The sequence below is a fragment of the Sus scrofa genome, chromosome 18, assembly GCF_054392235.1.
Source record: "Sus scrofa isolate SSC_HxYL_T2T_F1_AM1 chromosome 18, Sscrofa_HxYL_maternal_Yorkshire_Landrace_v2.0, whole genome shotgun sequence".
Taxonomy (NCBI): domain Eukaryota; kingdom Metazoa; phylum Chordata; class Mammalia; order Artiodactyla; family Suidae; genus Sus; species Sus scrofa.
Genome location: NC_139400.1, coordinates 46,344,901 through 46,361,322, shown reverse-complemented (window position 1 = coordinate 46,361,322; position 16,422 = coordinate 46,344,901). Strand labels below are relative to the sequence as shown.

Genomic DNA, 16,422 nt, shown 5'->3' with positions numbered 1-16,422 from the left:
CGTTTACTGTGGAACACTGGCAATTCCACGCAGGACTTTGGTGTGGTTAGGACAGATGGGCTGTCCTGGGGAGAGATGGGAAACCCTCCCTGAGAAGAATTCATCCTGTCATGCTTGTCTCAAACTGGGCTACCAGTTGCTCGGAGGTAGGGCAGAGGAACAGCAGGATAAATATGGAAACTTTCTCTGGTACTTACTCCAAGGTAAATAATATCACTTTCACATTAAATAAATAATTTCATGGGACTTTTTTTACAATAAAACATGAGACTTCCACACATTATGCTTCTGAAGTAGGAACTTAAAGCCAATCCCACATTACTACTGACCTTACAGAAACAAAAAGAACCATGAGGAAATACTATGACATCTGCACATCCAAGGGATTTATTACATCTGCATGGCAGCAAATTAGATCACTTAGATGAAATGGACAAATTCCTAGAAAGACAAACTGTCAAAACTGACTCAAGAATAAATAGACAATCTGAATAGACTTATAACAAGAGATTGAGTTAGTAATCAAAAGCTTCCCACAAAGAAAAGCTCAGGACCAGAAAGTTTTGGTGAATTGTACTAAACACTTTTTTGGTTTTGTTTTTTCATTAAAGTATAGTTGGTTTACAATGTTCCTTCAATTTCTGCTGTACAGCAAAGTGACTCAGCCATATATATATATATATATACACACACACACATATACACACACACATATATATGTGTGTAAACACACACACACACACATTCTATTTTCTCCATACTATCTTCTATCATTTTCTAACACAAGAGACTGGATACACTTCCCTGTGCTGTACAGTAGGACCCCATTACTTACCCATTATAAATGTAATAATTTGCATCTACCAACCAAAGCATCTGACTAGATATTCTTTAAAGAAGTTATATAAATGGCCAATAAGCACAAGAAAAGATGGTTAACACCATTAGCTATTAAAGGAAACGTGAGTCAAAACCACAATGAGATACTACTTCACATCCACTATGATATGCTGGAATAAAAATGACAGATAGATGAATGGATTAAGAAGATGTGGTACCTATATACAATACTACTCAGCCACAAAAAGAACAAAATAATGCCATTTGCAGCAACATGGATGCAACCAGAGATTCTCATACTAAGTGAAGGGAGTCAGAAAGCAAAAGACAAATACCATATGATATCACCCATTTGTGGAATCTAAAATATGGCACAAATGAACATATCTACAAAACAGACTCACAGACACAGAGAGCAGACTTATGGTTGCCAAGGGGGAGGGGAAGGGAGTGGGATGGACTGGGAGTTCATGGTTAGTCGATGTAAACGATTACATTTAGAATGAAGAAGCAATGAGGTTCTACTGTTTGGCACAGGGAACTATAACCAGTCTCTTGGGCTAGACCATGATGGAAGATAATATAAGAAAAAAAAAAAAAATATATATATATATATATGACTGGATCACTTAGCTGTACAGCAGAAATTGGCACACCATTGAAAATCAACTAACTTCAATAAAAATAAAAAATCTGAAAAAATGACAGATAATAACAAGTATTGATAAGAATGCAGAGAAAACAGAACCCTCATATTCTGCTGGTGGGACTATAAAACAGCAGAGCCAACTTTGGGCAACATTCTGACAGTTCCTCAAATGGTTTACTATAGAGTTACTGTGTTAGCCAATAAAACCATTCCAGAATTACCCTTGAAGGAATACAAATACACATCATACAAGAACTTATACATGACTATTCATAACAGAACTATATAAAATAGCCAAGAAGCAGAAATGGCTCAACCCAAATGTCCATTAACCAAACAACAAAATATCATTCAGCTATAAAGAGGAATGACTTTCTGATACATGTTACAACATGCATGAGCTGGCATACTTTATGTTAAGTGAAAGTACCTGTATGATAACATTTATATGAAATGCCCACAATAGGCAAATTCACAGGGGCAGAAAGTTGATTTAGTGGTTGGTTAGGTCTGGGAAGAACAGTTGTTTGGGAGGTGAGAGCTGATCGGGGGGCTTTTTGGCATAATGAAAATGTCCTTAAATATGGTGAGGATGGGTGTACAACTCTGTGAATATACTAAAAGTCACTGAATAATGCACTTTAAATGAGTGAATTGTATGGCATGTGCATTAAACCTCAATACAACCGTAATAAAATAAAAACAGCACTCCTTGGGTGCTCCTTGCTGCCTCAGGAAGCTCTGATGTCCCAGGACTCAGAGACCTGGGTTTCGGCACTGGCTACCTGCTTTCTGACCTTGGTCAGCCTGCTTTCCCTTCTGGGCTTCAATTTTCTTATCTGAAAAACGTAGGAGTGAGATTCAGTCCCCTTCACTACACTGTCTTGGAAGCTTGGAGGATTATGTAACAGACATTCAAAATTAGGTGAACTTGCAAAGCACTTTGGAAATGAGTCTCCAGGATTGTTAATGTAGAAATAGTTTAGCCGAGAGCAGAGCAATTTAAAAATCGACACTAGGGTGTTCTTTAAGACACTTGCAGGGCTGCCTGAAAGGCAGAGAACATTTTTCTTCTTTCCGATAAAAAAAGAGGTGTTTTCAAGTGTCTGTTATTTTTTTGAGAACCTTGTTTTGCTCGAGTTGAATTGAATGGCAGCACGGTTCTCCTCACACTCTGAGCAGGACTGTCTGGTGGTTATGAGTAACAGGCTCCTGCAGTGACGGCTAATGTGGGACATGAGATGGGCCTCCGAGAGCCGAACAGAAGGGTGCAGAGCAGAGAGAGGCAAAGTGTCAAGAAAAAGCCAGCTGAGCCTCGGCAGCAGCTATCAGATGGTAACTTGTTATTGTTCCAGCTAAAGAAAAGGCTGGCACTAACATATTGCCAGTAACCCATCTGAGGGTAAGATGGATACAGTTAAACTGTGCCTGTGCCCAGGACCAACGCAAGAGCATTTAACTGCTACAGAATCAAAAGGACTTGGAACTGCACAGGGAAAGAACTATGGCCATTCCCAAAGGCAAAGGAAGGTAAAAAAGGGACAAGTGCACAGTCACCATACTGTACGTGTACCCATATGTGTGTGTGTGGAGGTAAAACGAGGACATTCCAGGTTGTAAGCCACATTTATGTTTACCACGACTTCTTTTCTCATAAGAAGCTTTTGAAGGAGGGTTTCTTTGTACTCTCATTCTATGGGGAGGAACTTTGAGGTTTAGAGAGCTCAAGGCTTGCCCAAGACCACAGCGGTTGAGGAAGAGATTAAAATCTTTCACTCCAAAAGCCCATTTGCAGTATGCAGTGTGATGTACTTAGGACATTTTATTTGATGCCTCTTCTACCTTAGAAATACCTGGTATACACGAACCACTGATTAGAAATTGGAAGCACGGTGAGATGAACTGACCGCCGAGATAGCTTTGTGGTGTCTGTTCTAGGCTGCATGTGGATTTTCAGAACCTACAGGATGTGAAGAGGGTTGCCTTCCGCATTTTAAGTCTACATGAGTTTTTAACGACCATGCTCCACAGAGATAAGATATCTGCAGAGGTGACTCAAGAAAGTGAAGTTCTAGCAAGACTCCGAGGGCATATGAGCCTGCCGACCCCTAGTGAGAATGAGTTCATTGATCATTTTTTTCCATTAACAATTCTGAGATTCGTCCAAGGTATTTACTAATGAGAGCCAGAGGCAAGAGCAGTGGGTGAAACGGAAGGTCAGAAATACTTCACACAATTTGAAAAAAACTGTCTTCCCAGCCACAGGAGAGGCCAACATGATTTACTGAGTATTTACTCTCAAGAATGTTGCTTGCATGCTTTCTCGGTTAAGGTTATGTTTTGTGTACTTGTTTAGCTCTGGAGGTAAAAGTGGTACTATTTAAAAATAATTGTTAAAATAGTAACTGTGTGTTCATGTGCATAATGACTTTTCCCCTCTCCCATTCTCCTGGTTCACCAGGCAGAAGGCAATACTGGGTGCATGCAGGCACTGGTTTCTAGAAGGAAAAATCTTTAGCCAAGGGTCAGGTCAGACTGTCTCCACTGCCCCGTAGAATTCATGTGACCATTGTATGCATTCTTCCATGTCCCCAAAATGGAAACGGTAATGCCCATCTCGCCTTTATGTCTGTCAAGTGGAAGAGCTTTTAATCTGAACTGAGTGCTTTATTTCCATCTAGATGTAAACATAATTAATAAAATGAAAATAACCCCAAGTAGCCTTATTAATCCTTTCTTTGAAAGTCCTCCAATTAAAAGGGAACCCACCACCGAAAACTGAAATACCTTCTTTGCTTCCCATGATAAAGTGCCAACTATGATTTTATCAGAACCTGACTTTCAGCCTCTGATTTTACCCCAGCAGACTCTGAAATTTTTTGTTATGAATTAGGAGTAGCCAAGATAGAACCCCAAATACCAGCAATCTTAGTTCATGTTGATTTATATTTTGCTAGTACATTAGGACAGGATAATCTGAGAAATAGGATTTTTACTCAGACTTTCATCTTTGAACAATACAACTTTGCCTAAAAAGAGAAAATTAAACTCAAGGTACAAATGGTGACATCTGTCAGTGTGGTCTATTACACAGGAAATGACAACCTACCCAAACAAGTCTTAATGATAATTATGACTATTTAATTTTTTCCCTTTTTGTAAAATAGTAATATTTTCTTCTAATTCAGAGATGTGAAAATATAAAGTAAGGTTTATAACAGACTTTGAAAGTCCAAGATAGGAGGATGGAGAAATAAAATATGGAACATTTATATGGTGAAGGACTATAAAACATAGTAGCTCTAAACATGTCTTAACATGTTTAAATCTCCAAGACTATGATGAGTGAAAAGCACGGCTTGCAGAGCTGTATGTACAGCAGACACTGATGTAAAACTAAAGTTCCCACAAGGGAAGACTATGGAAAGATGAAGGTAGAGGCAGCAGAGTTTTGGAACTTCTTTGAATTTCTACCAAAAGAAAAAAGAAAAAAAAAAAAAGAGCTTCTGGATAGGAAAAACAAAGCCCATGGACAACAGTTACAACAAAACGAGGTATCCCTATGAGCCCCCAAATACACATACAATTCAGGTAACAATAAAGCATTTGCGACCACGAGACCTGTGGATTATCAACGTCATTGGGGGAGAAAATATAGAGAAGCCAGAGGATGAACAGGAGAATTCCCTAAGTAGCCCGGAGGTACTGATGACAAAGTACTGTGGACCAACTAGGAACATCAGCTGACACAGGGACTGGTTTTGCCCACTGCAATAGCAGATGAGTGCAAAGGATTCAAAGTTAGAAGGACTAAGGGGCTTGAGTGGTCAGGCATCTAGAAATTCTAGAAACTGATCTACCAGAAATCCTTTCCAGGATAGGGCCCACACTGAGGAGAAGCTGCTGGGTTTGGGATCAAAACTGAGCTGGATAGAAGCAAAGTAAAGAGAAAGTGCAGATCAAAGTGGGCAGAGGGGCAGAATCAGAAAATCTCAGGATGCAAGCAGCCATGAGTTTTTTTAACTTATTTTTTAACACTATACAAAGGCAATAGTGTTCTTTGCATTTGGAAAAGCTACCCTGAACCATTTCTCTTTCTAAGAGTTTTTGAAAACTAATTTTACATAAAAATGAGCAACAGAAATGTATCTAGGTCAACTCCCATACAAAGTTATTATAAGAAAAAAAAAAAAGAATAAGGAACAGAATCACATCCTTACAGATAGCAAAAGCATGCCAGAAAGTCATGCCAAAAAAAGGATTAAAACATAACAGCATTTCCAAATGAGCTGAGAAGCATTAATAAAACGATATGAGACATGAAAGAACAACGGAAATCAGAACTGGAAAAACTCAGACATGGAATAAAAGAACTCAGGGAAGAATACAAGATTATAAAAGAAATGAAGTCTAAATTAGAATGAACACAAGAAGGGGATACAACAGATGATGTCTTAAGAGAAACAGAACATGTAAAAGAGGAAAACCTTCAAGACAAAAAATAAATGAGGTGATAAAAAGTATTTATTCAAGAGACAGGCGAAACCATGAATATGGGCAAAGAAGATTTAAAATATGGATACCAGAAATCCCTGAAGAAAACCAAATCAAGGAAATGAAACAAATACCAAAAACCTTCCTGAAATTATAAAAAACAGCATTTGAAACCACATATTGAACGGAGCACATCACATTCCTGAGAACATCAATACACAACAACTGACACCAAGGCATCGTCTAGTTAGAGACTCAATTTTATAGAAGAAAAGAAATCCTTTGAACTAGGCAAAAACATCAAGTGACTTATAAGGAAAAGAAAATTAGTTACCATTAGGCTTTTTTTTTTTTTTTTAACTTTTTTTTTTTTTTTTGTCTTTTTGCTATTTCTTGGGCCGCTCCTGCGGCATATGGAGGTTCCCAGGCTAGGGGTCCAATTGGAGCTGTAGCCACCAGCCTACACCAGAGCCACAGCAACACAGGATCCGAGCCGCGTCTGCAACCTACACCACAGCTCACGGCAACGCCGGATCGTTAACCCACTGAGCAAGGGCAGGGACCGAACCCGCAACCTCTTGGTTCCTAGTCGGATTCGTTAACCACTGCGCCACGACGGGAACTCCCCATTAGGCTTTTTAATAACATATTCAAAACACTTAGGGAAAGAAATTGTGCCAAGGATTTTTAGGTCCAGAAAAACACTGTCTTTTAAGTGGAAAAGGTAAGCCGACTTGTTATCAGCATGCAAGAATTCAGGGAATATTGTTCCCGTGAGTCCTTCCTGAGGAATGAACTTCAACAACAACTCAGCTAGAGGGACATCTGCCTAAGGGCTGCTGGTCCACACCAATCATCCAGTTGCTGATGGAACTATAAATGAAGGTGAAAAGGGAATGTATACATTGTATGTAATGACCCTATGCTCTAATAATATAGTAAAAAGGGTGGAGAAATAGGAAAAGCATATTCAAAAAACAATTTTAACTGCTCTCAATAATTATAAAATACACTAACAATAGCAGTGTTAGAACTGACATACTGAGACGGTTGTATGAAGGATAGGTGAATAAGTAATTACGGGTATTTTAATTCTATCAGTCCCCTCATCCTTGAGAAGTAGGACTTGGAATGTGGAAAGGAGAGAGCGCTCTGAGACAGAAGAAACTAAGAAAAGAAATCCTGCAATCCTGATTTGAAGCGTCAGTATGAAATCATTAGATATTTTATTTTAATATATTTAAATGTACGTAAGTATATTTTCTATCACTGTCAACTGAAGCAGCCTAGAAAGAATGACCAACTCAGTGGCAATGACATTCCGATGCACCCAGATTGTGGTCTTAATACTACTTCCCACTAAAAGAAACCAAAACTTCTAAGGGAAATGACTGATTTCAAGCCTGGGGTTGGAAATACACAAGACAGGCTGGAACGGCTCGTCATACCAGTTAGTGGGGAAGCTATCAAAGATGACTTAGACTCACATCAAAAGAACCCAGAAGCCAACTTGAGGATGTTTCTCCTGGTCAAAGATGAGACAATTAGAGCTTCAAAAGGATAATAATTGAAGTAGACTGAAACTTATCAAATGTGTTTAAATTCATGAGTTCATAATGATACTTCAAAGAAAATCAATTGACTACTTTGGGGTGATAATAAAACAGCAATGACTTATTTGAAAACTGGCAATTAAAGCAAAAGAATCTAGCATTTATCCTGCCTTTCCCAGAATGAATAGTATCACCAGGAACCGTGGGAGAAAACACCTCCAAACTATGATGATGCTGAGAGAAACTGTCTCTAATATATTTCAACTACTAAATGAAATATAATTGATAGATTAGAAGAGCACCATTTTTCAGCCCCCAAAGAACGAGTAGACCTAGTCATAGAGCATCAACAGCTGCTAGTATCACAAAAATAAAAGAGAAAACTGCTTAGGATGGCCTCCTGATGAAAGAAAACACCATCACTTAGATCCTTGCCAAAGACATCAAATTGGAGCCTGATCAAGTCTCTGGATCTAGCTGCCAATTTTCAGGGCATACAGAGCTCAGAGAAACATATTCAATTATACCACAGGGATGCAATCAGCAAAATGTAGAAACTCTACAGGAGAGATCCACAGCTAAGTTACAAGGAAAAGGAAGGGATGGAAAGGAAACTTGTAGATTTAAAACAGACTTGAAAGACCTATCAAAAATTTTAAAACTGGGCAAGGCTATGGTGTCTGGAGTTATTCACTTGGGTGATAAAACTATAGAGCAATGCAAGGAAATAATTAGAGTAATATGCAGGATGTTGTTTTTTGGGGGGAGAAGGAGGGATTTTTTTCATGGGATGGGGCACGTGGATGGGACTTCTGTTTGGAGTAGTTAACCTATCTGTCCCTCCTTGACCTAGACTATGCTGACAAGAGTGTTCACTTGTTAATAACTGATAAAGCTGTACACTTATTTTGTGTGGTTTTCTACATTTGTTTCATCAAGAAAAGGTTAAAGAATTACCTACAGACAGTACTCTACGTTGTCTATGGATTCATACCAGGGGATGTCAAAGTAGAAAATGTGACAAAACCAACACCCATCAAGTTCATATGAGTGGTTCCCTCTAGGGAGGTGGGAGGAAAAATGGAACAGGGAGCAAGGGAGGAAAAAGGGCGTTTCAAGTTTACCTGTCACATTCTAAGTCCACAAAAGAAAGATGACATAAATATGTCAAAGTCTTAGCAATGATCAAACAAGGACACTGTAAACACATGTATGTGTGTATTATCTTCTCCCAGTCTTTATTTTTGAATTCTAAAAAAAATGAGCTTGTGAGTAACATGCTGCGACTGCATGTAATTTTCCAAAAATGTTTTGTTGCCATTGACACCATGTCTATTATATCAAAGATACAATCATCATGAGCCCAGTCACCTTACTTAAAAAAAAATAATGGAGTTCCCGTCGTGGCACAGTGGTTAACGAATCCGACTAGGAAACATGAGGTTGCAGATTCGGTCCCTGCCCTTGCTCAGTGGGTTAACGATCCGGCGTTGCCGTGAACTGTGGTGTAGGTTGCAGAAGCGGCTCGGATCCTGCACTGCTGTGGCTCTGGCGTAGGCTGGCAGCTACAGCTCCGATTCGACCCCTAGCCTGGGAACCTCCATATGCCGTGGGAGTGGCCCAAGAAATGGCAAAAAGACCAAAAAAAAAAAAAAATAATAATAATAATAACAATGTAGGCATCTTTGATGAATTAGTTTCTTAACATTAAGTGAATGAAAATTTGACTCTCAAGGAAGTTTATTCACTGTGGCTGTATAGCTAACAGTATTCTATAAGGGAAATATAATTAATATTTTCTTTCCGCTGAGACTGAAAAAAACTATGAATTTGTTTAAACCACCAATCACTTTCTTCTGTAGCAGGATGTATAAGGGATTGTACGGAGATCCAATTCAAATCAATGCAATGTTCCTGGATGATTTTCCCGTTTGGAGTTTTAAGACATGTTGTTTTCTCAGCCTAAATAAAGCTCTGTGTTAGTAGGGCTGTGTGTCCGCCTGAGAATGACTATGTGGTTAAATTAACATAAATCATTGAAAATTATTCATTATTTTGACCTTGTTGGTACCTAAAGCCATGATCACCAGGTTGGTAAATCATTATAAATGTGACACATAAAGCAATAATTGGCCATTCTACATTTTATTCCTCCAATGTCCACAGCAATCTCATTCTGCCATGACAGACAATAAATGTCGGAGGAAACAATTGCCTAGAGTGCTTTTTGGTGTGTTTCTTTTATTCCTATGAGCCCCATAAGAACACCAACTCACAGTAATAACACAATCAGATTCTCCTCCATAAGCACGTCTAGGGTATGAACTCACTCATGATGGCTCATGAGTGAGAAAAAAAACAGACCCACAGCCCAGGGCCCCTTTCTGTATCTACCAGGCAAGTAGCTGCACAGTCTCTCCATCGAGGTCTGGACTGTCGAGTTGTGAACTTGAACAAGCTGTTCAATCATAGACACCACCAGCACACACCCTGCAAGGAAGCAGAAGAGAAGTCAGCCTGTGTCAAATGAAAAGCTGTGCTGGAGGACTGGGGAGAGAAAGCGGATATATACGTGTCCTTAAGAACACCAGCCTTGGAGTCCCCGTCGTGGCACAGTGGTTAATGAATTCGACTAGAAACCTTGGGGTTTCGGGTTCGATCACTCACTGGGTTAAGGATCCGGCATTGCTGTGAGCTGTGGTGTAGGCTGCAGATGCAGCATGGATCCCGAATTGCTGCGGCTGTGGTGTAGGCCAGCGGCTATAGCTCTGATTAGACCTCTGGCCTGGGAACCTCCATATGCCGCAAGTGCAGCCCTAGAAAAAGACAAAAAGACAAAAAAAAAAAAAAAAGAACACCAGCCTTTCCAAAACAGACCTTTTCTTTGCCATGCCTTTCATAATCCACCATGTGTGTGAATGCACTGCATTATACTTCATGTGAAGTGTGGTAAGAAGATCGTGGCCTTGGAGGGCAGAAAGACTGGCTGTCAGTTTATGTTCGTCATTTGTAAGCTATGTGGCCTGGAGAAAGTAATTTAATCTTGCTTTATTTCCATTGCTTTTTGATCCCATGGGAGAAGGAGGTTCCATTTAAAGGAAATGGTGTAAGGAGTTCCCATTATGGCTTAGCAGTAACAAACCCAACTAGTAACCATGAGGAAGAGGGTTCAATCCCTGGCATCTCTCAGTGGGTTAAGGATCTGGCACTGTTGTGAGCTGTGGTGTAGGTCATAGATGTGGCTGGGATCTGGCGTGGCTGTGGCTGTGGCATAGGCTGGCAGCTATAGCTGATTTGACCCCTAGTCTGAGAACTTCCATATGCTGCACATGTAGCCCTTTAAAAAATGTTAAAAATAAAAAATAAAAATAAAGGAGACGGTGCAAGGAGAACAGCCAGCACCAGGGAGAAGCTCAGTGGACACCGGCTCCTCTCCTGCCCCTTCTCCTTCCCTTCCCCAATAGACAGCTTCACTGCAAATGGGATCATTCACACCCTCCCCATTCTCAGCCTGTCACCTGGGGTCAGATTTTTAATTGTAGAAAAGCAGCAGAAACTGCCCAACATTTGGAGTCAGAAGACCTGGGACTGAGTCCTACCCTTGAATCCTGGACTCACCATCCATTCTTTCTGAGCCTTTGTTTTCTCACTGCAGTGAAGATAATGAGTTTCCCACAGGGCTTTGGTGAAGATTAAATGAGATAACAAGGCAACTGAAGGTGCCTCTGAAATCATAACACTATTGTAAAACATTACTTTATCTCCCAGCTATAAAGCACTCTGCTTGAAAGCATGTACCAATACAGTAAGTGTCTAGAAGGAACCTGGATTAAATTAGGAATATATTCTTTAAACTGTCTTGATGTCTGATAAGTGTGGAGGCTCAGAATGGCTGGGCTGACACCCTTAAAGATTCTGTCACCAATCTTGATCTCCTAAACTGCTGGGGAAGCCCAACTTCCTTAGTCCAAAGGGAGGGGACTCTTTCTTCTACACCCGAGGAAAGATGAGCTGCTCGTCTGAGAGGAAATTGTTAGACTTCATGGAGATAAGAGGAGTGGGACGTATTAGCACTTATTAGCAGACACTGGTTTCCAAGGAGGCAAAGAAAGGCTTACATCCAAAATAAAGAAGTTCCAGGGTGCCTGGCCCAGTAGTAAGCTCATTATTATCCATCTGCTCAAGGAGCTGGGGACCTAAGTTCACAACCGCTTCATTAAAACCCAACTCCCACTAGGACTCCTTGAGGGAAAGTGGCTGATGACAGATGTGAATAGTATAATTGGATGTTTCTAGACAGAAAGAAACCAAATCTCCAGTAAAATGAGAGACCGCCAAAAAAGAGGGAGAGGTTTCCACTTTTCTAGATACTGCAATATTTGACCACGCTTTGTCCTCTGTTGTTCCGTATCCTCCAGTAAAACTGAGCAAAGCTGGGCTCACCAAGTCTGAGATAGCATGATTTTGATAACCATACTATTTTCCTCCCCTATTTTTAAAAATGAAAGTATAGTTGATTTACACTGTTGTGCCAATTTCTGCTGTACAGCAAAGGACCCAGTCATACATCCATAGACACATTCCTTTTCTTACATTATCCTCCATCACGGTCTATCCCAAGAGACTGGATATAGCTGATAACCACAATCTTATTGCTCTGGGAGCACCCACCTCTGGGGCATTTATCAATATTAGCTACCAAGGTTGATTAGATGTACTTTTAACCTAATCCATGCATTATGAGTTTTATTACATTGTAATGAATTCATTAGCTCATACTTTCTTGCATTTTATGGTCTAAAAAATTTTCCCGTATGTTTTGTTTTATTTAAAAAATAACTTTTTGGAGTTCCTGTCGTGGCTCAGTGGTTAACGAATCCAACTAGGAACCATGAGGTTGCCGGTTCGACCCCTGGCCTTGCTCAGTGGGTTAAGGACCCCGCGTTGCTGTGGCTGTGGTGTAGGCCGGTGGCTGCAGCTCTGATTTGACCCCTAGCCCGGGAACTTCCATGTGCCACAGGTGTGGCTGTAAAAAAGAAAAAAAAAAAAAAAATATATATATATATATACATTTAGTATATGTGACTATTTTAAAAATTTATAATACACTTTTACACATTGATATATATCTCTGCTAATCACTTGCCAAGTTAGGTGGAGCTAAGTACATTTTAATAACTGCAATTGAAAAACAATTATAAATAATTATATGACAATGTGATAAGAGGATGCAGTGTGATATAGTTGAAAAGGGAGAAGATTTGGAATGAAAAATAAGCTTCATTTAAAAACGAGGTTCAAGTGCTGGATCAGTCGCTAAAAATGGTGTAACTCTGCACAAGTTATCTACCCCTCTAGAACCGCTTTTTTAAAAATTAATTAATTGATTAATTAATTTTTCTTTTTAGGGCCACACCCACAGCCTATGGAGTTTCCCAGGCTATAGGGTTCCAGTGGGAGCCACAGATGTCGGCCTATGCCACAGCCACAGAAACGCAGGATCCAAGCCTCATCTATGACCTACACCACAGTTCACAGCATGGCCAGATCTTTAACCCACTGAGTAAGGCCAGGGATCGAACCCACATCCTCATGGTTCCTAGTCGGATTCATTCCGCTGAGCCAGGATAGGAACTCCCCTCTGGAACCTCTTCTTAAGAGTTTAGGGTTAGAGCATAAGCTTCTTTAGGGCAGGAGTGCAGTCTTACTATCTCTGAGTGCCTGACACAAGGGCCTGGTTTGGAGGAAGGAGCTAAGAGAGGTGGCTGACCTGAAGTGAGCTGATTGGAGAGCCACCTGAGAGACACTTCAGTTGTCATTTGCTGGAGACCTCCACAGGAAAGGGTGAATGGAGGCAAGTGAATTTGTGTTCTGGCTCAGTCATCGAACCGATGACATTTCTTCCCCTTTGTTCCACCTCACTGCATGACATGGCTCCACCACTCATTCTGGTGGAACAACCAGCGCCCTCTCTGAAGTCAACCAGATCCTATTGCAAATAGTCATGATGTGCAGCTCAGGATCAAAGAACACGGTGGAGACTGGGTGGAGATCCTGCAGTCACTCCATCAATGAGTCTCATTAATGAGCTGCAGCATTCGGCACCCAGAATGGACTTGAAACAGGTACCTATTTGCTTTCATCCTTGATGTGGGAGGACGAATGCCAAAGAGACTTGTGCCGCGTGAGACCAACCTGTGCTTCTTTGTACTCAGAGATATTGGCTTTTCTTTTATTCAGAGGAATCCCAATAAGGACTCTTAGGATGTTTGTGGCTCCTCAGCACTGCTGGCTAAAACTGGGAATCGTGAGATAAGTAAAAAGGAATGAAAAAAAGAGAGTCAGCTGTCTCTGAAGACTGGGTGCATCTTGCCACTATCACTTCTCAGCCTGGGAGTTATTACAAGCAAAAGGACTCTGCAGAAAAGCAGGTAATGGGGCTTGAAATACATAAACGCCCACGTTGGGCTTGGCTTTGATTTGCATCCTACTCACTCGGACATCTCCGCCCATTTCCAGCGAGTACAACTCCCCTCGGATTGTTAATTTAGGGTCTGCAGTGAGGTGTGTCCTGAATCCTTTAGCGGCAAGGATGGAGAAATTGACTTTGCTATAGTTTCTAATAAGAGGTTTCACGGTCTTGACAGGCTAAAAAAATGTTTTCCCTTGGAGAAATGCATGGGCAGAGTAATTTCTCCTATTACAGACTATTCTCTGGCTGCTAATAAAAGGCTTGGGTGTGCTAAAGCAAGTTTATCCAAGCTACTGTTCATTTGGAAAGTGATGAGAGTGGGCGAGAACTATATATTTTGCTCAATGGTCACTATCTGAAATCTTCCATATGGAAAAATCTCTTCTCACCTGGCAAGTGAAAATAATGAGTACAATAGAAACAGACACTTCTGATGTCATAGGAAAGGAAGCGAGTGGGCCAGAATAAAAACACCAGCCACAGGAATCTGCTTCTAGACATGCATCTCAGGTAGACTGCAGACTGTACCATGAATCCTTCTGAAATTAAGCAGAACTCTTGAAGCTCTAATTATAATCATATCTGTGCTGGTTGGAAATGCAGCTAAGTGCAGAAGGTGGTCTATTGGATTTCCCATTTGTCTGAAGCCTATGCTTCATTGAGAACGTAGCAGTTGTCAACCAGGGTCAGCGGGACTATGCTTCCTTTTTGACCCTGAGTAGCGGCATAAATAATTCATCACACGGCTAGAATGTTCTCTACAGTTTTCAAAGTGTTCTGCATACATTATCATCTCATTCAAAGTTCACAACAACTCACAGATGTGGAAATCACTGTTCTCATTGTACAGATGGGCAATCGGAGGCTCAGGGAGGTTAGATGCCTCGCCTGGCGACCAAGGGAGCCAGAACTGGAACACAGTATGTATTCAGTCCCTTCTAGATGCCAGGTACGGTGCTGAGCTGTGACTACACACTGAGAACAAAGTGATATGGTTCCTGCCCTCTTAGAGATTATACTCTCCTTAGAGAAAAGTGACCATAAACAAGGAAGCAGGCACACAATTATAAATAATTATAAGTACTATGAAGAAAAGCAACAGAGTGACGTAACAGAGAGCAATGGGGACCAGGGTGATATAAAACCTCGCTAAAGCTGATAGAGAGAAGGCTTCTTTGAAGAACATACACAAAAATGGCTAAAGTAATGGAAAGGGGCAAGCAGTACGAGGACCCAGGCAGGCTTTGTAGGCAGGCAGAGCTGGTACCCACCTGATGGCAAAGAGACTGGGAAAACCTGACATTGGGAGATGAGGTGCAGGCACAGGTGGAGATCAGGTTCATGGGTGTGTGGACTGCAAAAGAGGCAGGGATTCATCCCTGAGAGGAATGGGGAGCTGTGAATGGGCTTTGTGGCGGCGGTTGCTGTTGTTTGATCTATGTCTTTAAAGTATCCTGCTGGCTGTCATGAGGAGGAAGGATCTTAGGGGGCAAAGGTGGGGGCAGAGAGATGCAGAAGGAGTCTCTTTTGGTCCTGGAGAGAGACGATGGTTGACTGGACAGTCATGAGTGGCAGTGGAGACAGAGGAAAACCGACAGATCTGTGATGCACTGCAGAGGCTGACCTGATTGGCTTTATTAATAAACAGATGAGAAATGCGAGGAAAAGTGAACATCAAGGATGCCTGCTGTTTCTGGCATGGGCCCTCGGAGGTGGAGAGCGCAGGTTTTAGAGTCACCCCACATCTGGATTTGGGTGCTTGCATCCCCGTTGCACCATCATGACATTATCAAGTATATTCCCTGTCTGCCCTCTCTCCCCGCACCCAATGCCCCCACGAACAGCTACACTCTGTCCTCAGATTTCCCTAACTGGGTGGGAGCAGAGAATATATGTTGTAATTATAATCAACAGCCTTTATCTCAGTCTTTTCTCATGGTGGTGAAAAGAAAAGGAAAAAGAAAAGAAATGTATGAAAACAATGACCTAAAATTATTCTACTGCCAGCCTCGTTTCTCTGAGATACTAGTTACCAAGCCAGAGATGGTAGCATACAGCCCAGGTATGAATACTGCACCTTCATGCTTTTCTTCTGTTTCCTCCTCTGTCTGAACATGGATAAGGAGAGTGGGTAGGAGAAAAAAAGAGAGCAGAAAAGAAGAAAGAGAAGGGAGAAGCTATGGTACAGCAGAGAGTAAAGAACTTGGGGGTCAGATCTGGGTTCAGATTTTGCTTCTATTACTTATGAGTTGATTACTTGCCAGGATGGTTAATCTCTCTGAACCTAGATTTGGGTACCCACACACTAGAACAATAAAACCCCCTTGTGGTACATTAAAAATGGCCACAGACTTTTGGAGTGCTCTTGCAGCACAGTGGGTTAATTTTCACTGCACCTGCTTGGGTCAGTGCTG

At 41.1% G+C, this 16,422-nt stretch overlaps 1 protein-coding gene across 3 annotated transcripts in view; it reads right to left on the bottom strand.

Annotated features, from left to right (window-relative positions):
* AOAH (acyloxyacyl hydrolase) overlaps positions 1-16,422 on the bottom strand; it is a 180,809-nt gene that overhangs the window by 142,646 nt on the left and 21,741 nt on the right. For all 3 annotated transcript variants that reach the window (XR_014834240.1, XM_021079244.2, XM_021079245.2), the window contains one exon: positions 9,931-10,026. Coding sequence is in view for 2 of the 3 variants with exons in the window: in XM_021079244.2 (XP_020934903.2) it covers positions 9,931-10,026 (96 nt within the window). In the remaining variant the exon portion in view is untranslated. The remainder of the gene's footprint in view (positions 1-9,930; positions 10,027-16,422) is intronic.